General features: G+C 34.2%; 1 protein-coding gene across 8 annotated transcripts in view; it reads right to left on the bottom strand.

Moving 5' to 3' along the window:
* AP3B1 (adaptor related protein complex 3 subunit beta 1) overlaps positions 1 to 24,045 on the bottom strand; it is a 265,515-nt gene that overhangs the window by 190,630 nt on the left and 50,840 nt on the right. For all 8 annotated transcript variants that reach the window (XR_012015574.1, XM_072794100.1, XM_072794111.1 and 5 more), the window contains 3 exons: positions 9,367 to 9,462; positions 8,593 to 8,753; positions 4,865 to 4,931 (listed from right to left, as the gene is read on the bottom strand). Coding sequence is in view for 7 of the 8 variants with exons in the window: in XM_072794100.1 (XP_072650201.1) it covers positions 4,865 to 4,931; positions 8,593 to 8,753; positions 9,367 to 9,462 (324 nt within the window). In the remaining variant the exon portion in view is untranslated. The remainder of the gene's footprint in view (positions 1 to 4,864; positions 4,932 to 8,592; positions 8,754 to 9,366; positions 9,463 to 24,045) is intronic.

Here is a 24,045-nt window from a genome sequence, read left to right as displayed (position 1 = left end):
AAGATCCATAAATATCAGAATATTTTAAACCTTTCTACAATAGATTATAATCACACAAAGGAAAAATTATCAGAAAATGTTCTCAAAACATAATTAATTTAAATAACAGGAAGGCAAGTTACAGTACCTGGGTAAATCTCAACCTCCTAAAACAAACCCAGAAAAATTAAAGATGAAAACCTATGCCTTAAGCATAACTAAAAAACAGGGAATATCCAAATTTCATATTATATGTAAGTAGAAAACTAAGTCCCAAATCCCAGAGAGTTATTCTTCAAGCTTGTATCATAAAACTTCACAAAGATCTATGGCAGCCTAGAAAAAACTGCCCATAACAAAGCAGTAAGGAGTTGGTTGTAAACAAAAGGGGGAAATAAAGTCGACAGGAGAAAAAGAGTACTCTAAGTGTAAAAACAGTGCATAAGATTCCTGGTAGATCCAACAAATTACAAAGAAGAAATTTCAAGAGGGTAGCAGGTGGAGGGAGGATTCAATGAGGCTATCTGGGTAAAGAAAAATTTCAAGAATTGGAACAAGTCAAAAAAGAGATAGAGGAAAAGGAGTTCCTTATAAACTATAAGGTGACAGAAAAAAGAAACCAGAGGAGGAAATTCAGGATCCTAGAAGACCAAAAAAGAAAAAAAAAAAATCAATCAAAATAACTTTAGGACATACACTCCATGCTCTCCCTCAAAAAAGCCATTTAATAGAAAAGCATTATTTTGCTATTCTAACAGAAAGGGTGCTCATACACTAGCAATTTTGCAAACTACCTCAAACTCAAACTACTAACCCTATCCAAAGAAATGTAAAGATGTAAGTAATCTACATGTATTGAAAACAGAAAGTGAAAATCAACAATTCAACTGCTGAGAAGTAACCACAAAAAAATTAATGATGAAGCATAAGAAAACTAACACAACACTCCAAATTGAAGTAATAAGCATCCTCAAAGAAGCATCTGAAGATAAGAAAAATGAACACGCATCAGAAATTCATAAAAGAGAACAGAAATAAACAAAAGACATCAGGAAGAAATAAAACAGAGGTTGACTGAACCCAAGAAAGAACTGAAAAGGGAAGAAAATAGTCAACATGATCATTCAATTGCAAGGTGCCCCTGCAAGAAAACAGTTGAATGAAAATTTAGTAAGGGGAATTAAAGAAAGGTAAAAAACCAAGTGAACAAAAATGAGGTAAAGAAAGAAGTAAAAAGGTTTAGAGAGACAGTGGTTGAAATGTAGATAAGAAAAGAAGATCCAACATACATAAAATTGAAATCCTGGAAGAAATAAAAGTAACAAACAAAATTGTTTAAAACCATCATCTTAAAAAAAAAAAAAAAAACTTTGCTAGAAATAATGTAAGTTCTGAATCTACATTTTTAAAATGTTCACAGAGTACCAGAAAAAATTGACCCACATCACGTAACCCTGAGACACCATTTAAAGCTATTAAATTTCAAAGATAAAGAGAAAATCATCAGGGTCAGCATCTTACTTAATAGAGATACATTACAGGCACTTCCTTTAGATTGAAACAAAACAAGTATGCTCACCATCTCCACTACTACTGGTATACAGGTCTATAATTACACAAAAGAAATGAATAGTCATAAGAATTGGAAAAGAAGAAGTAAAATCACTCTATTGGCAGATGATATATTTTCTAGAATAAACTATGGAGAAAAAATGATATAACTAAATCAAACAATAAGAGAACTTGATTAAGAAGATATAAAATTACCATACAGAAAATCAAGAACTTTTTTATATGCCAATATAACAAGCTCAATGTGAAGCAATTTCAATTTACAGTAATATCAAAGAGGTCAAACTACATATTAATACAACTCTAAACCAATATTTAACTCAATCAGCAATCCTCATCTCACCACTCCCACAAATGTACGTGCTAGCATTCTGAAACACTTGCTCTTATCTTGGGATTGAACAAGTAAATATGCTGAGGATAATGAGAGCCACATTTTTTAATGTTGGATAAGGAAGCTGAAACGGTAGGAGGCTAGAAGGAACCCTATACTATTGTAAGACATATCAGTATAAAATACTGCCATTTAATACAGGCAGAAAAATAAAGATGTCTTTTGAGTTAAAAAATATATAAACATGAAACACTTTGGGAAAAATGAGTGCCTCTTAAGTGACAGACCATCAAAGCTCCCAAAACATCTACCTGCAAACACTAAATAGGATATACACCATTTGGGAAGCAAAGTGTTAAAAATGATAGTAAGCACCTAATTACAATCACCAAAAAATTAACAAATTAATTCCACAATCATTCGACAAACATTAAATATCTACCAGGAACAAGTACTCAATGTTTTCTGTGTTTTGGAAATAAATGGTCAGAAATTAATAACCAACTATTGCAAATTTACAAAGAAATTATCCTTTACATTCCTTTTTCAGTCCCTGATAGCTTACTTGGAATATGTATTAATCCCCTTTTATGGTGTCCGGCACTATGACAAGGGTTTTATAATACAACAGCTCTTTAAACACAAATAACACTTTATCATTAGAAATTACAAGCCATACATATTTGGGAACTGAAACTTAGGAAGGCTTAATATATAGCTACCAAGGGGCAGAAGTTCAGACACAAACCCAATTCTAATTCCAAACACTACAATTTTCACCTATGACATATCTTGTTTGGGAAGACATGCACACACTATAAATGCAGATTTCATTCCTGGGCCATGCAACAAATTTGTTAGTCTATAATGTAACAGAAATCATGGTAAACTACATTAAAATAAAGGATCTGTTTCTTATAGATCTTATTTTATTCTCCACAGTCCTTGGCAAATGTCTTGCACATCAAAGAAACTAAATGTTTTTGTATTATTACTAAAATCAAGTTAACCATAATACCAATAATACTGATTCCACATCTGGGTCCTAGAAGCAGATAACAAGTATGCCATGCAGAAGACAAAAAGAAAGCAAATTTTTTTTTCTGTCTTCATTTATTAGCCAAATCTATGTTTACTTACTTCCTATATTACATCAAATACTATAGAAGAAATGCAATGAAGATTTCTGCTATTTGACAGACTAAATTTGCCAGATGGCTTAGGAATGAAATCTTCAACCATAATTTCATGTGTAATATAACATTTTCTAAGTAAATAGTGGGAGGGCGAGTATATATTGAAAAACTCATTAAAGGAAGTAAAATGTTCAACAGAATTTATTCACTTCATTCAAAAAGAAAGCAATGAAGGAGAAATGAGGAACAAAAAAGACATGAAACAGAAAAACAAGTAAACAGCTATAAATTCAATCAATAATACTAAATGTAAATGGATTAAACAATTTAATCAAAAGGCACATGTTGTCATAGTGAATTAAAAAATCCAACTATATGTTATTTACAGGAGACACATATTAGATTCAAAATTACCAACAAGTTGAGAGTAAAAGCAAAGAAAAAGATATATCATGTAAACAGCAACCATAAGAAGGCAAAATAGCTGTACTTATATCAGACAAAATAGACTTTAAAACAAAGGTGTTATTAGAGATAGACATTTATGACAAAAGGAAAATTAAAAAACAATTATATATACACCAAACAAAAGAACTCCTAAATATATTAAACAGTGACAGAAATGAAGAGGAGATACAGACTACCCTACAATAATAGGAGACTTCAATACTGCACTTTATATAATGGACAGAACCAGAATGAAAAGGATCAACAAAAAAACAGAAGACCTGAACAACACTATAAACCAATTAGACCTAACATATCTATAGAGCACTCCACCTACCTAGAGGAGAATACACATACTTCTCAAGTGCACACTGAACATTCCTCAAAATAAACCATATACTAAACCATACAACAATAGTTATATGAACCTAGTGGCTAGTCTGTTGGGGAGCTGCTACTGAGCAACACACATGCTGATATCTGATATGTGGGGACAGCACCCTAAGATGGGTAGGTATCCTTTTCCTCAAGAGTGTGAGCCATAATGGGGGTACAGAAGCCTCTATCAGAGATACCATTATACCAGATCCTCCAGACGTCTGATCACAGACCCCTTGTGTCATCACTACTCCTAGACTTCATTATCACTATACAAAAAGAATGGGAGGGGGGAAGGGAGGAGGAGATAAGTACATTCACAAAAGATGACTCATACAACCAGTATGATCACTCTTACCAGAATAAAAGTCCTACAGATAAAAGTGTTTTAGAATATTTTTTAAAAACACATTTATAATACCAAAACATACTCCTCTAAGTTTTTAATCTCTTTAATAATTTCTAATACTTTATTTTAAAAACAGTTATTTGTTCCCAAGTGATTCAGCCTTTAAAAATCCTAAGAGGGACGCCTGGGCAGATCAGTGGTTGAGTGTCTGCCTTTGGCTCAGGGTGTGGCCCTGGAGTCTCAGGATCAAGTCCCACATCCAGCCCCCTTGCATGGAGCCTGCTTCTCCCTCTGCCTATGTCTCCGCCTGTCTCTCTGTGTCTCTCATGAATAAATAAATAAAATATTTTTAAAAAATAAATAAATAAAAATCCTAAGAAATCGTTGCTTGAAATAAAAACTTTGCACTCAAAGTAGTTAACAATTTAGCCACAGATTTTTTTCCCAACTTGTTCTTCTTCAGACTCCAATGAAGAAATATGTAACAGTCTAAAATTCTAAATACAATACTTCTCTTTATAAACATATTTTTATTCAAAGATTTAATGAACTCCATTAATACTTATACCACTTCAAAGTCAGTAAGAATAATTATACCACATATACAACAGCAAAATACTATGCAAAGAAAACACAATTTTATTTTGACACAAAAAGGTTATCACTTACTGTGCTTTTATCTTTTAGAAGTTTTTCAATTACTTCAATTAACATTTCCTTCTGCTCTGGATCAAGGCTAAAACATAAAAAGAAAAGGACATACATTAAGTTTTTTCCCTTTAATTCTAATTTTAAATGAAGTAAATCATTTCAAGAATATTAAGAAAACTTTTTAGGGGAGAGGGAGAGCAAGAATTACATAAAGATAAAAAGAAACAGGGAGCCCTGAGTGGCGCAGCGGTTTGGCGCCTGCCTTTGGCCCAGGGCACGATCCTGGAGACCCAGGATCGAATCCCACGTCGGGCTCCCGGTACATGGAGCCTGCTTCTCCCTCTGCCTGTGTCTCTGCCTCTCTCTCCCTCTCTCTGTGTGACTATCATAAATAAATAAAAATTAAAAAAAAAAAAAACAATTCTGAAATAAAATGGGACGCTTTACTCCCAAATGTGTCCTATCTTTCCCTTCAAAGTTCATATTAATTTAACCCAGACACTAATACCATTAAAGAAGTATTTAAATATCAACTTCACTTCTAAAAAATAGTTGGAAAAATCTTTAAAAAGTAATTACAAGTAGATAAATGATGAATTCTGTTTTTAACTAAGGAAAAAAAGTAATAGGACAGCAATGTTTTTTTACTATGGATACATAATGGTCAAAAACAAATAAAGAGAATTCCCAAGTAAAAATCTGGTATCATTTCAGTTCAGTAATAGAGACACGCATTACAAAACCTGCCATCTAAAACCAAAACAATATAAGCAAAGGCTTACATATACAGAATTAAGAAATGCATCCTATTAGCAGCTCTAAGCACTGAAATATTGGTAACAATATAATTTCTTCGTAAAATGGAATTCAACTACTGTCCATTTACTGTGAAGCTTAAGAATACAAAGACAAATAAGACAGTCTAATGAAATCCCAAACACAATCATACCCTATAGTAGAAATATGTGTAAGAGAGGACAAGAATAAAAAAAGCACCAGTGGAGGCAGAAGGATTATGGAGAACTTCTCAGAGGAAGTGACATCTCAGATGAATTTAACAATTCAGCTTTAAGTGAAGAAAAGAGATTTTTTTCTAGGTTAACACTAAACAGACAGTTCTAAGTTAAAAACATTTTATGTAAGGACGCCTGGATAGCTCAGTGTCTGCCTTCGGCTTGGGGCGTGATCCCGGGGTTTGGGATTAAGTCCCACTTTGGGCCCTGTGTGGGGAGCCTGCTTCTCCCTCTGCCTATGTCTGCCTCCCTCTCTCTCTCTCTCTCTCTCTCTCTCTCTGTTTCTCATGAATAAATAAATAAAATCTTAAAAAAATTTTTTTTGTAGAGGACTAAGAGGCAGTACTGAGCTACTAGATTATAAATTCCAGGCAAGGAGAGTAAGGACTGGGGCTGGAGAGGTAAAGTGGGGCCCAGTGATGGACTTTTAATCTGTCACAGCGAGCTTGGATCTTATTCTGCAAGTATACAGCAAAAAAAGATAGTGAGTGAAAAGCATATCTGACAATTAACTTAAGAAAATGTACTTTTTACACACTTATATAAGTTTATTGCTGACCATTATAATTATCTGAACAAACTTTTTAATTCTTTCAAATTCTAGCTACAGTCTCCCTTCTCCCAGCAGTCTTTTCCTAACTAATCCCACTTCCTTCATTATATCTTTACATTATGAAGCCCTACACAATAATCTTTCAGCCACATCCTATCAGTCATGGTTAGTATGCATTTCTATATTTATAGATTGTTTTTAACCTTTCATTATCGTTTATTCTGAAGAGTTTTCTGTAATTATCTTCCTAAGGATTTCAGAAAAGTTACTGATGTATCTCACCTCAGTGAGCCTAAGGGCTAGAAGGAACATCACCATCTCCCTCACTTCCCAGATAAGGGAACCGAGGCCCAGGGAGGCCAAGGGACTTGCTGGCAACTCACATGGCAAGAATGGCAAAGCTGGCACCACAGAGAAGACAGTGTGCTTTCCTCTCTGCCACAGGACAGCCCTGGGTGCCAGCCGCCATCCAGCGTGCCAGTGCACAGTGAGAATGATAGACAAGTGGGTGGACAGAGAGACAGGCAAATAGGTACGTAAGTATTACAACTATGAGCAAGAATGGCTGGGAATAGCACACCTGTATTTTACTGTCTTTTTCAATTGGGAAAAAGAGGGAACACCTTATATTTATAGAAACGCATATGCTAGTATCTTATTTAACTTGCCTTTAATTATTTGGCATTGGTTTGATTTTTTTCCTCAAATATATGATAATACATCCTCTACCATTTTCATACATCTTACACATACGATCCAACACCAAAACACAAAATGATCTTGATAAAAGCTTGTGGAATCAATGGTAACAGAAAATAACACTAAATTATTATAGAGAATTATTTTATTTAGGCTTTTTATTTAGGCTTTTATTTAGGCTTTTTATTTAGGGTTTCCATAAGGATTAAGCCACTGTAGGATATTTTAATAAATATTATACAAATATGGTATGGTGCTGTATTTTAAAATTCATTAAAATAGCTCTATAAAAGACGACAAGGGAGGGAACATCAGGGCCAAGATTGGAAGAAAGGAGAACAAAGTGAGTTGATAAGTATTTACTCCAAAGATACAAATGTAGCGATCTGAAGAAGCACCTGCACCCCAATGTTTATAGCAGCAATGTCCACCATAGCTAAACTATGGAAAGAGCCCAGATGTCCATCAATACATGAATGAATAAACAAGATGTAGTATACCCCCCACACAGACACACACGGAATACAACTCAGCTATCAAAAAAAGAAGAAAAAAGAAAGAAAAGAAAGAAAAGAAAAGAAAAAAGAAAAGAAAAGAAAAGAAAAGAAAAGAAAAGAAAAGAAAAGAAAAAAGAAAAGAAAAGAAAAGAAAAAAAGAAAGGAAGGAAGAAAGAAAGGAAGAAAGAAAGAAATCTTGTCATTTGCAACAATGTAGATGGAACCAGAGGGTATTATGCTAAGCAAAATAAGTTAATCAGAGAAAAACAATTATCATATGATCTCACTCATGTGGAACTTAAAAAACAAAACAGGATTATAGGGGAGAGAGGAAAAAATAAAATGACGAAATCAGAGAGGGAGACAAACCATAAGAGACTCAATCATAGGGAACAAACTGAGGGTTGCTAGACAGGAGGAGGGGAAGGAATGGGGTAACTAGGTGATGGACATTAAGGAGGGCACTTGATGTAATGAGCACCGAGTATCATAAAACTGATGAATCACTGACCTCCACCTCTGAAAATAATGTTAATTAACTAATATATTAAATTTTTTTTAAAATTAATTTTTAAAAAATAAAAGAATATAAATTTAAAAAGAACAAAGTTCAGAGACTAATACACTTAAGATTCTACCATACAATAAACAGAAAAAAAATCTTCATTTTCTAGTAAAATACGTGTATGTGTACATGAGAGATATACTATATAAATGAGAATTCAAATTCCATTCATTTTTAAGTTATAACATCTGTAAATTATCACAGGCCCTAAAAGGCTTACAAGTAAAAACCAGCATAGGGTCTCTATAACCAAAATAAAGTTAAAGATGTCTAAAGAATGTTTGTGGGGAGAAAAACTGTCACTGGGTTTACTTAGTATGAGGACAGACTGACAGTAAGAACTAATAAAATAAGCCTCCATAGGCTGTAACATTCCACATACCATTAGAGATCATTGGTATTATTAACAGAGCACCTACCTGTACAATTTCTGTATTGCATGGGCTGCATTCTTCCTAACATATGGTGATAAATCAGCAGAAGCCTCCTTAATAGCAAGCATCATAATGGGTACGATAATTGGTACTCTAATACTTGACAGAACTCTCAAAGCACTTGCACGGATTAGTTGATTTGGATCCTAAAAACAGTATAAAAATATTCATCAAGATTTCAAGTTCAATATTTCAAAGATATTTTTATGACAAAATTAATTGGTATGCACAGGGTACAATATAATAATAGGAAAAAGCTACTTAATTTAAAGAATCAGTATATGGAAAATGGGTAAGTAAAAAGAGTTAAGTAAATCTTTATTTCCCTGAATAATGTTTGAACAAAAAAAGTAACGGTTATAATTCTAGTTGATCATTCATTACTAAACATGTTTTAGTAATGGGTTTTTTGAGTTTCACAATCATAAAATGCTACAGGTTATAAACTTTATCTTTAAAGTCATGTCCCTTCATTATACACTTTCAACAACTAGTTGGTATAATGATGAAGAGTTCTTTGATGCACGATAATGATTAAATAGGACATAAAGGAACATACAGAAAATGAAACACAGGGAAAGGTTTAATTAGTTATATATATTATTTTCTAAGGACACTGAATAGGCAAAGTGAGAGACCTTTCAACTCTTTTCAAAACACTACTGTGTCATTTAGATTATTACTCTACTTCTTTAAGTAACACACCTTCAACTCTCCACAAACCTCGGTAGCTATTTGCTGGTTCACTCTATTATTTACCTTCAGAGCTCGCTGAAAAGTGCTTATGGACAAGAGTGCCAGATCCTGCTGTTCTTCAGCATACCGGACCAGGTAAACATATACTAACTTCTTGATCTGTTAAAAAATAATAATAATAATTTAATCCTAGCCAGAGTGAAAATTAAAAATTGAATGGTTTGAATGCCAAATCCATTCTCAACTTTCCTAAAGTAAATAACTGAATAGCTTATATTGTAATATAAAGATAACATATTGTAGGATAATGAATGGCAACAGAAAAAGCTTGTAAAATAAGCATTTTAATAATCTGATCTATAATAGCAACATCCTATCAAGGTGTTCTGTAGTAACTCCAACAGGTCTTAAGGGCTAACTTGTTTCAAGCTTATGCACTCCTTGCTTGCCGACTTAAGTAAGTCCCTTTGTAGATAAACTAACCTATTTATTCCTTCAGATCTGCAGACCACCGGCCTTGAGGAGGGAAGGACCAGACTTCCCCAGGAGAGGAGTCCTGCCCACACTGGTATACAATCGCTGCTGATGCCATCAAATTTGTTCAAGGTCATGTCCATGATTATCCACCTGGGCACCACCTTCCCCTGCAGGTAGCCAGCCCACCTCCAGCCCTCAATGTCCCACATCTTCCCCCTTTAAAACCTTCTGGCTTTGTCTGGACAGGAAAGACAGTCTTTGGGATATAAGTCCACCACAGTCCCAGGCTGCCAGCTTCCTGAATAAAACAACTTTTCCTTTCCAACCATCACTGTCTCTCTATTGATTTTCAAGCAGGGAAGCAGGTGAACCTGAGTTCAGAACCAGTGGTCTGGTAACACTACCTCCTGAAGAAAATAAAAAAATCCCTGAGCAAAACTCAAACAAGAATATTAAAATATAACTGAATTGTAAAAATACTTTCAAAATGAGGGATACAAATACTAGAAATAATTTGGGTTCTGTTCACTAACTATATAGTATTTGAATTTAATTTCTTTATCAATCAAAAAATTTCCTTATCAATCAAAAGGTGCTGGAGTCCCAACTCTGATTGTATGGTAATATTACATTCCAATATATATTACATGATATTTTTAGCTCAGTAAGAATAAGATATTACAATAATACCAATTTAATGTAATAAAAATTCTACAAGATTGGAAGGGTCTTCTAAAAATGGTTATAAATGGCAATTTAATCGCTAAATCTATACTAGAATTATGAACAGAAAAATTAAATAAAAATTAGAATTTCAGTTGAAATTCATCAACTGCTCATAGCCTCTTCCTTCTCAGTATCTTTATATTTTTTTATATTTTTTTTTTTCCTTCTCAGTATCTTTAGATACCAGCGCCTGATTGTGTATGTCTCAGTAGATCTAAAAGTTTACGGGATGTTCAAAGAGCACAGGAACTAGGGGAAATAGCTGGAAATAGGAGGAATTGATTCTGGAAAGGAAAGAGAGTACTAACCAGGCCATACTTTATGCCATACTAATCAAAACTGAACTTCTATAAGGATAACTGCCATGGCCTTCCTTCCCTTCCCTTCCCTCATACACCAATTTCCTTTGACACAGTGTAGTTTTGTCTCGTTTTTCTTAAGTAAGCTATAGGCCCAATGTGGGTTTGAACTTACAACCCCAAAATCAAGAGTCACATGCTCTACCAATTAAGCCAACAATGTACCCTAACAGCATAGTTTTGAGTTACTTCACTATCCTGTTTGTTCTTTCTGAACTTATTCCAATTTGTCTATATACTTTCAGTGTAGTACTTCAAACTACAAATGAAGTTTAAGGAGAACAAACAAGTTTAAGGCCATGTTCCATGTGAGGGGCTTCCACTGATACAACTAATTCTTAAACATAACAATACATCTTTTCTAAATGTAACCATTTACTCAAACCATACTTGAGTAAATGTTCTGGTGAGGTTTTTTTCTTTTAAAAAAAAGGCAAGATCTAACATTTATCTATAAAAACTGTCAACATCTTAAATTCAATATAGCATGGCACCCTCTTAGGATAATTTTAGATTTTAACTTGTATTTCAATCTATTTTGATATTCTTTACAATTTTATAAGTACAAGTGAAAACTTAATGAGCATACTTTCTATATCTGCATTAATATTTATTTAAATAGCTAAATATACCATGTTAAGTTGATACCAATCCATTCTTCTACACTGTATGGACAGGGTTATAAGTGAAAGTTAACAAAACATTTATTTCCAAATACTCTTTCATAGTGAATGGATCAATTAAGTCTTAAAATTAAAACTTAAAATAGGGCAGCCCCAGTGGAGCAGCGGTTTAGCGCCGCCTGCAGCCCAGGGCCTGATCCAGGAGACCCCGGATGGAGTCCCACGTCAGGCTCCCTGCATGGAGCCTGCTTCTCCCTCTGCCTGTGTCTCTGCCTCTCTCTCTCTCTCTCTCTCGCTCTCGCTCTCACTCTATCTCTCATGAGTAAATAAAATAAAATATTTTTTAAAAACTCTTAAAATATTAAAACTCAGTACCCAATGCAGTCTAGAATCTGTCCCAAAATTCCTTTCCAGTCAAAGAGGAATAGTCAGTGCCCAAATATAACTTAAATTTTTTGTCTCAATCCCCCAAGTTCTGATAATCATATCTTCAAAAAGCAAAAATGAGGGCAGCCCAGGTGGCTCAGCGGTTTAGTGCCACCTTCAGCCCAGGGCCTGATCCTGGAGACCGGGGATCCAGTCCTTCGTCAGGCTCCCCGCATGGAGCCTGCTTCTCCCTCTGCCTGTGTCTCTGCCTCTCTCTCTCCCTCTGTGTGTGTCTCTCATGAATAAATAAATAAAATATTTTTTAAAAAAAGCAAAAATTAAACAATAAAATGTCCATCAAAGATGAATAGTAAAATAAATTACAGGACACCCATATAACACTATACTAGGCAGTCCCTAAATAGATTTAAGTAAATCTGTACTTGACATTAAAAATGTCTTTGTAAAATGTTTAAAGGTACAAAACAGTATGTATTATATGATCTCACTTCTATATTAATAAAAAATACACATATATAGCACTAACTATGTGCAATTAATTCATTTTAAATGAACAATTCAATGAGCAGGTATTATTACTCCTATTTTACACATGAAGAAACTGAAACACAACAAGGTTTAGTAACTTGACCAAGAAAGCACATCTATTAAATGAAGAACCAGATTCAAACCTAAGCATAAGTTAAGAAATCTATTTATTAAAATGTTAAGAGTGACTATACTTGAGTGGTAATATTATCCAGCGACCGTCACTCTCACTCTTTACATCTTTATTATTTAATTTTTTTACAATGAATGTTAATTTTGTGTTCAGATAAAACAATAAAGACATTTTTACTTCGGGGTGAATCTCCTCTTCCAGATCTCCTCTACAGTAGAATGGTACTTTCTCTGATTATAAAAGTATTTTAAACTGTTTCATTATAAAAAAAAAAATCTCAAACCGAAAATATGTCTAAGTTTATATATTTCTATAAAGACAGCTTTTTCTATATCACTGATAAGATGCAGCCACTGAAACTGTTTTAAACCTCTTCAAAATGTCAACAAAAAGCCCAAGCTAAATGAACAAACTGCCAGTCAACCAATCTGTGACAGTCCCTTACTTTGGAACATTAGCCTATCAGGAACAAACACACTCTTAAAAAAAAAAAAAAAAAAAAAAAACATACCTCTGAGTGCCAATCAATCAACAGCTGTTTCACCCAAGTGATCACATAACTACAGATGATATCAACCCACTAAGGCCACTGAAAGTCCACAAACCCTTTCAATGTTCACTCAGAACAAGCAATCTTACACAAGAATACACGCAGGTTCCAAAACTATGGATACTACTATGTAAGACGGCAACCATATGATCCAAAATCTACCCAATGTTTTAGATTATATTTAAATGGAAATATAAAGTTTTTCATTACAGTTCAAGAAACATGTATCTAATTGAGATATAGACAGCTTTCTCCACAACCAAATTTTTAAGTTCTTAGGATTATAACAGTGCCAAAAAGCAATTAACATTTGCTAGCTGACTGATTTATAGCATTTTCAATAAATCAAATCAATACACAGATGCATTTTTAAGTTAAGATATTTCTCAAATTCACCTTAGAATCAACAAGAGGTTACTTAAATACAGGAACCATTCCTTAGTCATCTGTCTATGCTCAGGACTAATCACATGCCTGGCATATATAGTAAGATTTCAATAATTAGCTGAACAAAAACATCACAGCCCAATGGTACACTAAAAAAATGTAATAAGACATTTTCCATTAAATTGCAACATCAGGAATCTACTTTACCAATAGTTATAATTCACCAAATAGATGCCTAAAAAACATCAACATATGAAGAAATGATGGGTATTACAAGGATTGCCTCCAGTCTTTAACTTGTGGTTTTTGTTTTTTTTTTTAATTAACCATTTAAAGTATTCTTTCTCCTTACTAATTACATTCAGATCCAGGCTACCGTTCTCTGAAAAGTTTCCAAAGAAAATGGGTTAGAATGCACCCATCCCCTCATCCTACTGTGATTTATTTCTCAGCAACACCTTTATTTACCAAGTAACTGTACAGCCAACTTTTAAAGCTGAATTATGAACTCCAGAATATATCCAGGGGTTTATATTGGCAATACTGAAACATTCAGATCCACAGCTGAGCTAGCAGGCATTGCTATAATTACTCACTATTGGAGAAGGATTTTTGTGACTGTTATAGCAAAAAGCATAACAATATTAAATCACAGAAGGTTGCAAAACACCAAATTTGTTCTAGTTCTGTTATAAGAATCAATCAATATTGACCACAAGAGGCCTATGCACCGACTGGCTGCAGGTGTGCAGAGAAAGCCTAGTTTCCTTGAAACCATTCTGTGACCAGAAATGGGAGTACTTAAAGCTCCGTGACTACACCATTCTCTGATCAGTTACCTTCATTCAATGTTACAACACTCCTTGCTGTAAAGCTAATCATAGCAGAGCCCCAGTAGGCTGGAAGAACACAGGCAGATCTGTTTAATTAGTTTATCAATACTAGTACATCAAACTTCATGAGTTATTGACTAAATCTTTGATTATTTTTGCACTATAACCAGTGATTGCTTACTAGGTAACTTTTGGTATCATTTGACATCAAATGGAAGATGACGTACAGCTTAACTGTGTGTCTAAGGCAGCATGTACTAATAAAAATGAAATTTTGCAGTTGATAGGAATGAAACATCAATTCTCTAAACATAAATTTTAAGCTTATGTCAGTTTTCTCACATTAGAAGATTAAGCATATTCAAAAAATAAGGTATTTCAAGAACAAAAGAAATCCAACAAATAGACCATTAATTATGTTTATAGTGATATTTTTGTTGCAGAACATTAGGCAGTATATGAGAATCTGAGTATAAAGGGGAAAGATGAACAAATAGGGAAGGTCTACTATTATAACTACTAAACAGTACAAACAGCTTTGAATGAAAAATAAATAATATAGAATCTTCTGTTTACAAGAAGACTAGATGTCCAGGGGGAACTAGTTAATTTATTGCCAATTTCTAAGGACTTGCTCATTTCTATCCATCTCTAAGACATAAAAATATTTATACCAATGCCAGATACCTCCCAAAGGATAGCTAATACCAGATGTTGACATGGGGCCAAAATCACTAAGGCAAAAGGAAGAGGAAGGAAGCCTCAAATAAGAATGGCTTTGAAAGGGGAATGGTCTAAGATGGGTTCTGAAGCTAAGACTCCTGACTTTGGATTCTGACTCTTAAACTTAATAGCTGTGTGACTGTGGTCAGATTAATTTTACCTCTCTGTTACCCTGACCTTGTATATAAAATATGGGAAACGACAAAATTAACCCTACAAGTTATTTGTGAGGATAAAATGAAAATATATGTACACACAGCTTCTTTTAAGTGTTAGCAATCATTGTTGCTACCAAAAGACTATTCCTAAAATACTAAGACAATAGCTTTACCTATATCTCACACAATTTTTCTGAGTCAAATTTCAATTTTTTTCAGATATCTGCACTTATATTAGAGGCCATAAAGCTACATCAAATTAGAAGCCAGACAGCAGGGGCACCTGGTTGGCTCAGTCAGTTGAGCATTTGCCCTCGGCTCTCTCTCTCTGTCTCTTTCTCTCATATAAATAAATGAATAAAATCTTAAAAAAAAAAAAAAAAAAAGCAGCAGCTCAGACAGCATGACCATGATACATCAAAGAGTATTTACCTATTCAAATTATCAATTCAGAATTATAAATGGTAACAAGCACATATTGTGCTTAATAAATATTAAATTAATGATGACTCAAATTTGCAAATACTAGATTACATGTTTATTCTACATTTCTCTTATTAATTGGACTCTTAGAAGGAATGGTCTGTCAAGTTATTTAAGTCCAATTTAAATGAATTGAGTGTTTTGATTTTAATTGACCCAAGTTAGTGAGCTTATTGATGGCTAATCATTTAAGTAGCAAAATTCACCTATCAAAAATATATAATGTGGGATCCCTGGGTGGCGCAGCGGTTTGGTGCCTGCCTTTGGGCCCAGGGCGCGATCCTGGAGACCCGGGATCGAATCCCACATCGGGCTCCCAGTTCATGGAGCCTGCTTCTCCCTCTGCCTATGTCTCTGCCTCTCTCTCTCTCTCTCTGTGTGACTATCATAAATAAATAAAAATTTAAAAAATATATATATATATATAATGTATGCATTATCTAATACAAAAATTAAGTATACTTTTAAAAGTATCTAAAAATGGGCTTAAAGTACTTATCTCTAAAATGCTATAACAAATTATTCTAATAAAATTAAAATGGTGATGGGAATTTTTTTCTATATATGGAAATGTGTACTCTAGAAATTGCATATACTCCCACTTTTACTTTTCCAGATTTTGAATACATAAATCCAAGATTATATAAACAAAACTTATATGAGAAAAAACTATTTAAACTACTAATTGACATTAGAGACATACTAACATCTAATCTACTGTCATAGTGCTAAAATAATAACTAAGAGTCTACTTCACATCAATCTTGTATTTATATTATATAACAACTGAAGTGTGACCACACTGACTTATTGCTCTACTTAAAAAATTCTACCATCATTCTCAAGTCAAGATTATTTTATTCAGGGGCGCCTCAGTGGCTCAGTCGGTTAAGTGTCTGCCTTTGGCTCAGGTCATGATCCCAGGGTCCTGTGATAGAGTCCTGCATGGGGCTCCCTGCTCAGCAGGATGCCTGCTTCTGCCTCTCTCTCTGCTGTTCCCCCTTCTTGTGCTCTCTCACTCTCCATCTCTCTCTCAAATAAATAAACGTCTTAAAAGAAAAAGATTATTTTTAGTCACTCTTATTTTTTCCTGTACCTACGCAATCTTTTCATTTTAAAAATGCTTTGTTTTTAAAACTAAAAATACGTAAGCATTGACTATAAAATTGCTAAAGATATATGGCTCACTCAGTATATTCTGGCCATAAAGCACTTTAAGACTCTGCTATAGAAGTTTGATGTAGAAGTTGGAAAAGATGATGTGAATTTTCAAGTATGTATAGGTATATACAATTGTCAGGTATAAACTGACAATTCCACAATCAAAGTAGGGAAAACTGGAACAAATGTTTCATTTGTTCAATAATGTTTCATATATTTTTAAGGCTTTAGAAACAGCTAAGAGATTTTTATATCAAGCTATAATTTAATAATAACTGAGAGACCTCATTTACTCTCCTACCTTGAACAGAAAATCAAGAGAAAAAATAGTTTTCATATGCTGGACAATAAGCAGCACAGCACAGTGAATCCTCAGAGGGAAAAGCTGAGGGGAGTGCTACCACAGAGGGTAATAAACCTACCAGCACACAAAGGGTAACTCAAACAGAATCCAGAAGATTCCCTGTACTTAGGAGACAGATATCAAAAGTTTAGAGGCCAAGGCTGCTAGAATTTGCAGAGCAGAAAAACAACTAGAAGGAAACTTCAGAGATAGAGAGCACACACACAGCAGAGGACCTCCACCAAGTCTTAGACTAAGCACTGATATGTATAAGAGTGAGATGAAACTACCTGAGGCCGGACCCCTCCCCCCCCCAAAAAAAGGCCAACACAAAGAACACAGAACACCAAAAACAAACACTGGGAAAAGGTAGGCAGAATAGATCTCAACGATCACAAAGAACTAGGAATAATTAATGTTCCTAACAGCCACAGAGAAAATATCTCATAAATACATGAATTTTTTAATAGAATCCTAAAAAAAAGTATTACCTTAGGAGTGGGATTAACCTAGACTAAAAATATTTCTGTACTACCTAATAAAGTTTAAATGTATGCTTTGCAAGAATGAAATGATTCCATATAACTTGACTGTGCACCAAAAAAAAAAAAAAAACACAATTTAAAGGAATACAAGATCCAGCAACTGATAGCATAAATTTCATATTGTTTAACATGTAGTTAAAATTTACTAAGGATATTAAAAAAATAGGAAAATATGAATTATAACCATGAGAAAAATCAATCCACAGAAAAAGACTCAAAATAACAGAAAGAGCAGAGGGACTCCTGATCTTGGAGTCATGAGTTTGAGCCTCACATTGGCAATAGAGTTTACATAAAAATAATATCTTTTAAAAAAAGGCAGAAGGATTTTATAACTATTATAAATATGAGCCATATGACCAAGAAAGCAGACGAAAATATGAGTATAGTAAAAGAACTGCAAGACATGAAAGTGATCCAATGAAACAACTAGAGATGAAAAATATAAGAGCTAACATGATAAATACAGTGGAAGAGATTACAAATTAGGCGCAACAAAAGGAAAAGTCAGTTAACTTGAGTATACAGCAATAGAAATGAAGCACAGAGAGAAGACTGGAGGAAAAGAACAAACCATCAGTGACCTATAGGACATCAATTAGTCTGCATGTGTACTAGAAGTGCCAGGAGAGAAAGGAGACAAAATATATTTTTAAAAAACTAACAGTTGGGGATCCCTGGGTGGCTCAGCGGTGTAGCACCTGCCTTCAGCCCAGGACATGATCCTGGAGTCCCGGGATCAGGTCCCACATCGGGCTTCCTGCATGGAGCCTGCTTCTCCCTCTGCCTGTGTCTTCTCTGCCTCTCTCTCTCTCTCTCTCTCTCTCTCTCTCTCTGACACTCATGAATAAATAAATAAAATCTTTAAAAAATAAAAATAATAAAAATAAAAAACCAATGGCTGAAATGTTACCAAATTTTTAAAAAATCATAAGCCCACAAATATAAGATGCTCAACAAACCTGAAGGAGGATGAGGGGGAAAAAATGCCAAGGCATATCAAAATAAACTTTAAAACCAGTGCTAGAGAGAAAACCTTAAAACCAACAAGAGAAAAGAAAGACATTGTGTGTGTAATATACACACAATGAAATGGAGATTAACAATGACAGGAAACTTGCAGGACAGAAAACAATGAAATATATATTTTTTTTAAGATTTTATTTATTTATTTATTTATTCATGAGAGACAGAGAGACTCTGTCATGATTCATGAGAGGCAGAGACACAGGCAGAGGGAGAAGCAGGCATCACGCAGGGAGCCTGATCACTCCAGGATCGCGCCCTGGGCTGAAGGCAGGCACTAAACCACTGGGCCACCCAGGGATCCCTGAAATATTTTTTAAATACTGAACAAAAAAGACTGCAAATCTAGAACTGTAAATTCTAGATTCTAGGCAAAACATTTTCAAATGTACGCAAAATAAAGACTTTTTAAAATAAAACCTGAAAGAATTCATTACCAGCAAAACAAGAAATGTCCTCTAGTCATAAGGAAAATAATATCAAATGTGGTATTTCGAAGGGATGAAGAGGGTCACAAATGGTAAACATGAAAGAATACAAAAAGACCTTCAGGGAGTGGGCAGTTCTATCTTTAATAGATAACTGCACTTCTGGTAATTTTGGAATAAAATTGTACTGGAACAATCTCCCACAGAAAACTAAAAAAACTACTTATTACAAAAGTAGTGTGGGCCCTGGTGGTGAAACAGCAGCAGATAGACTCTGGTTAGGAGTATATGCTCAAAGGTGATAAGAAAGAGGGCTGTGTAAAATCCCATTCCCATGGCTTTCTGATGAGGCAAAATGAGTATTGGATGAAATCCAAGTAGAGGCACTGATGTGTCCAACCAGTCTCTCTGGCCAAAGGAACAAAAAAACTGAACCTAGGAAAATTATGGCCCCTGAAAAAAATAGGGGAATCCCACCACGGAGAGAGCCAGAGATGGGCTCCTCAAGCAGTCTCTACCCACATCTCTGTCTAACTCCTGAATCATGCAAGCAGAGAATAGACTCAAAGCAGCTCAGCAAAAGACAAAAAATACAAAATGAGGCCGAAGTTGCTACTTAATAGAATTTCCAATATGAACCCAGTAAAGGTAACTACCTTCAAAAATACCACCTGTGGAGGAAAAATAAAAGAATATAGAATCTCTGTGATTTAATATAACGTCAAGAACAGAGCTCGAAATTACCCAACATAATAATATCTAAGGAGGGGCACCTGGGTGGCTCACTGGTTGAGCATCTGCCTTGGGTCCAGGTCATGATCCCAGGGTCCTGGGATCCAGTCCCACATCAGGCTCCCTGCGGGGAGCCTGCTTCTCCCTTGGCCTATGTCTCTGCCTCTCTCTGTGTCTCTCATGAATAAATAAAAATAAAATCTTAAAAAAAAAAAAAAGAAGAAGAAGAAGAAAAACTAAAGAAACGGAATACTGGAATACTGTGTACATATTCATAAACACAAGAAAATCAACGAAATGCAAATTGAGATAAACAAGGTACTGGAACCAGCAGACAATGATTTTAAAACTGCTATAACACTTACTCTTAGGTAAAAGAAAATGTGCTCTCAATGAATAAACCAAAGCTCAGCAAAAAAAAAAAAAAAAGAACTAGAAATTCTAAAATGAAAAAAACCTCACTGAATGCACTGAACAATCAAATGAAAATGGCAGAAGAATGAATAAGTGAATTGGAATGGAAAACAGATGAATAAAAATCCAGTGTGACGAAAACAAAAAAGACATAAGAAAACCAAAACAAAGCTTCATACACTATTAGACAATATGAAAAATATAATACATATGTAATTTAAATATCGGAAGAAAAGAATGGACCAAAATACTATATGAAGACATTATGGCCACATTGATGTTTCTAGTAGCATTATTTACAATAGCCAAGATAAGGAAGCAGCCCAAGTGTCCATCGACTGACAAATGAATAAAGAAGAGATGGGGTGTGTGTGTGTGTGTGTGTGTGTGTGTGTGTGTGTTTAATATTATTCAGCCATAAAAAAAGAATGAAATCTTGCCATTTGCAATGACATGCATGGAGCTAGAAAACACAATGTAAGTGAAAATTTCGAAGTCAGGCAGAGAAAAATACCCTATGATTTCACTCACATGTGGAATTTAAGAAACAAAACAAACCAAGAGAAAAAACAAGAAACAGATTCTTACTATAGGGGAAAAAAAATGATGGTTACCACAGGGGAGGTGGGTAGGGGCATGGGTTAAATAGGTGATGGAGATTAAGGAGTACACTTGTCGTGATGAGCACAGGGTGATGTCTGGGAGTGAATTATTATACTGTACACCTGAAACTAAAAAAAATAAAATAAAAAGAAGAGAAAAAACAGCCAGAATTTCCCTAAGTTTGATCAAAAGCAAAAATTCTTGGATCTAAGATACTTAACAGACCCCAAAACAAATGAACGCAAAGAAGCTCAAACCAAGACAACTGAAAAGTCAAAGATAAATAGTAAAGCAAAAAAGCTGCAAGAGAAAAAGGACAAATTACAAAAGTGTTATCAATATTCAATTAAAAGGGACATTGCATAAGGAATTAAAGAGGATCTTTAAAGTATCTTTAGAGCACTGAAAGAAAAACAACATCTACATAACTCAGCATCCTACAACCAATGAAATGATGCTTTAGCAATAGAGGTAAAATGGAAACACTTTCAGTTAAGAGATTTCATCACCAACAGATCTGCACCACAGTAAAAGCTAATGGTATTTTTTTTTAATCTTTTTTTTTTTTTTATGATAGTCACAGAGAGAGAGAGAGAGAGGCAGAGACACAGGCAGAGGGAGAAGGAGGCCCCATGCACCGGGAGCCCGATGTGGGATTCGATCCCGGGTCTCCAGGATGTCACCCTGGGCCAAAAGCAGGCGCCAAACCGCTGCGCCACCCAGGGATCCCCGCTAATGGTATTTTTTAAGGCAGGAAGATAATGATAGAAATTTGGATCTTAACAACACAAAGAACATTGGGATGGTAAATATCTGAATAAATGATAAATACTTTTTTCTAGGTTTTTGTCTTTAAAAAACCATGAGTATTTAAGGGTTGCAGAAGGGAAAGTGGGGGTGGGATAGGGTAACTGAGTGATAAGCATTAAGGAGGGTATGTGATGAGATGAGCACTGAGTGTTATACTAGTTGTTGGCCAACTGAATTTAAATTAAATAAACAAACAAGTAAATAAATATCATGAGTATTTAAAACAAAAATTGCAGAGCACCTGGGTGGCTCAGTTGGTTAAGCATTTGCCTTTGGGTCAGGTCATGATCCCAGGGTCCTGGGATCAAGCCCCTCATCAGACTCCCTATTCAGCAGAGTCTGCTTCTCCCTCTCCCTCTGCCACTCCCCCTGTTTGTGCTCTCTCTCTCTTAAACAAATAAAATCTGTTAAAAAAAATTTTTTGCATTGTCTCATGATGTCATGATGTTTTTAATCTCACACGTATAATATCTAAAATATAAAAGATAGAAGGAATATGGATGTATACAGCTGTAAGATTTCTTTATTTTAAGTGAACAGATGCAATATTAAATAAGACTACAAAAAGAATAAATACAGTCAACAGTAAAAATAATGCAAAAATAAACACAGTAAAAATAAAAACAAGAACATTTAAAATGGGATTTCCTCCAAAACAAGGGAAGGAAAGAAAAAAGAAACAAATGAAGCAAATAAAAAGGAACAGTATAACATAACAGTACACTCAAATCTGAACACATCAATAGGATATTAAGTGTTACAAGAATAAACAATCCAATTTAAAGACACAGTTTGACAGAATGGATGGAGAAAAAATGGAGCCACATGCTGTTAGTAAGAGATGCACATTAGATACAAAGACACAGGCTGAGAGCAAATAGATGAAGAAAAGATACACCATACAAAGAGAGGAGAAGGCTAGAGAGGCAGTATTAATAACAAATCAAATAGACTTAAAAAAAAAAGTATTACCAGAGATAAAGAAGGACTTATTTTAGGATAAAAGGGTCAATTTATCATGATGACATAAAAAGAGTGATGCCTGACGGGAGTACTTAACTATAATATATATATATATATTTTTTTTTTTTTTTATTGGAGATTCAAAATCCCTCTACTAGCAATCAGTGGAACAACTAGACAAGAGGTCAGTAAAAATAATTTTAAAAATCTAACCAATATTAACCACATTTATTTAAATAACACATATCCAACAATAGCAGAATATACATTCTCTTTGAGCATGGTATGCACACCAAAATAAACTTTGATGATCTATAAACAAGTTCCTATAAAGTTTAAGAATGAAATAACATTAGGTATGCTTTAAGACTAAAATAGAATCATGTTCCAAAGCAATCAAGGATAAAATCATTAAGACAACCTTTCCACCCCCAATGTCAGGAAATTAAACAATGTACTCTTAAATAATCCATGAGTCGAAACAGAAATCATAAAGTAAATAAAAAATATTTTTAACTAAACAACAAAAATGCATAACATTAAATTTGGAAAATGCTAATGAAGCAATATTTAGAAGGAAATAGTGTTAAAAATTTATGTTAACAAAAAGATTTTATCTTAGTTCCCAACTCAAGATATTTAAAAAAAGAACAAACCCTAAATTATGTATAAGCCTGAAATATGAAAGATAAATACAAGTCATTAATTATGAAAAACCCATCATAACATAGAAAACAGAAAAAAGTAAGCTGATAAAATCAAAAGCTATTTTTCAAAAGGTCAATACAATTGATTAGGTTCTAAATTAATCAAGAAAAAAGATAAGAACTACCAATATCAGGAAGAAAAGAGAAAAATATCACTACAGAAGGCATAGACACTAATACTAAGGAAATATTACTAACAACCTTACTTTAATAAACTGACAACCTGAATGAAATGGATAAATTTCTTGAATGACAAATTACTAATCCAAGTCCAATAAGAAATAGAAAATCTAAATAGCCCTGTGTTGGAGGTCCACCAAGACCATCTTCAGGCTGGATGACTGGCCAAAAGGATTTACAAGACTCCAAAAGTTGTTACACTCAGGGTTATGGTTCATTACAGCAAAAGCATACATAGTAAAAAATTAGCAAAAGGACAAGATACATGGGTGAAGTCCAGAGGAAACCAGACACAAGCTTCCAAGAGTCCTTTCACCAGTGGAATCAGCATAAGATCTGCTTAATTCCTTGAGCAACAGTGTGTGATGACATGTACAAAATATTGCCAACCAGGAAACTTGACTGAGAAAGATTGTCCAAAGCATTTATTAGGGATCAGTCACATACATATCGTACAACTACG

Source organism: Canis lupus, chromosome 2 (assembly GCF_048164855.1).
Source record: "Canis lupus baileyi chromosome 2, mCanLup2.hap1, whole genome shotgun sequence".
In the NCBI taxonomy this organism is placed as follows: domain Eukaryota; kingdom Metazoa; phylum Chordata; class Mammalia; order Carnivora; family Canidae; genus Canis; species Canis lupus.
This window is presented reverse-complemented; position numbering and strand designations above follow the sequence as displayed.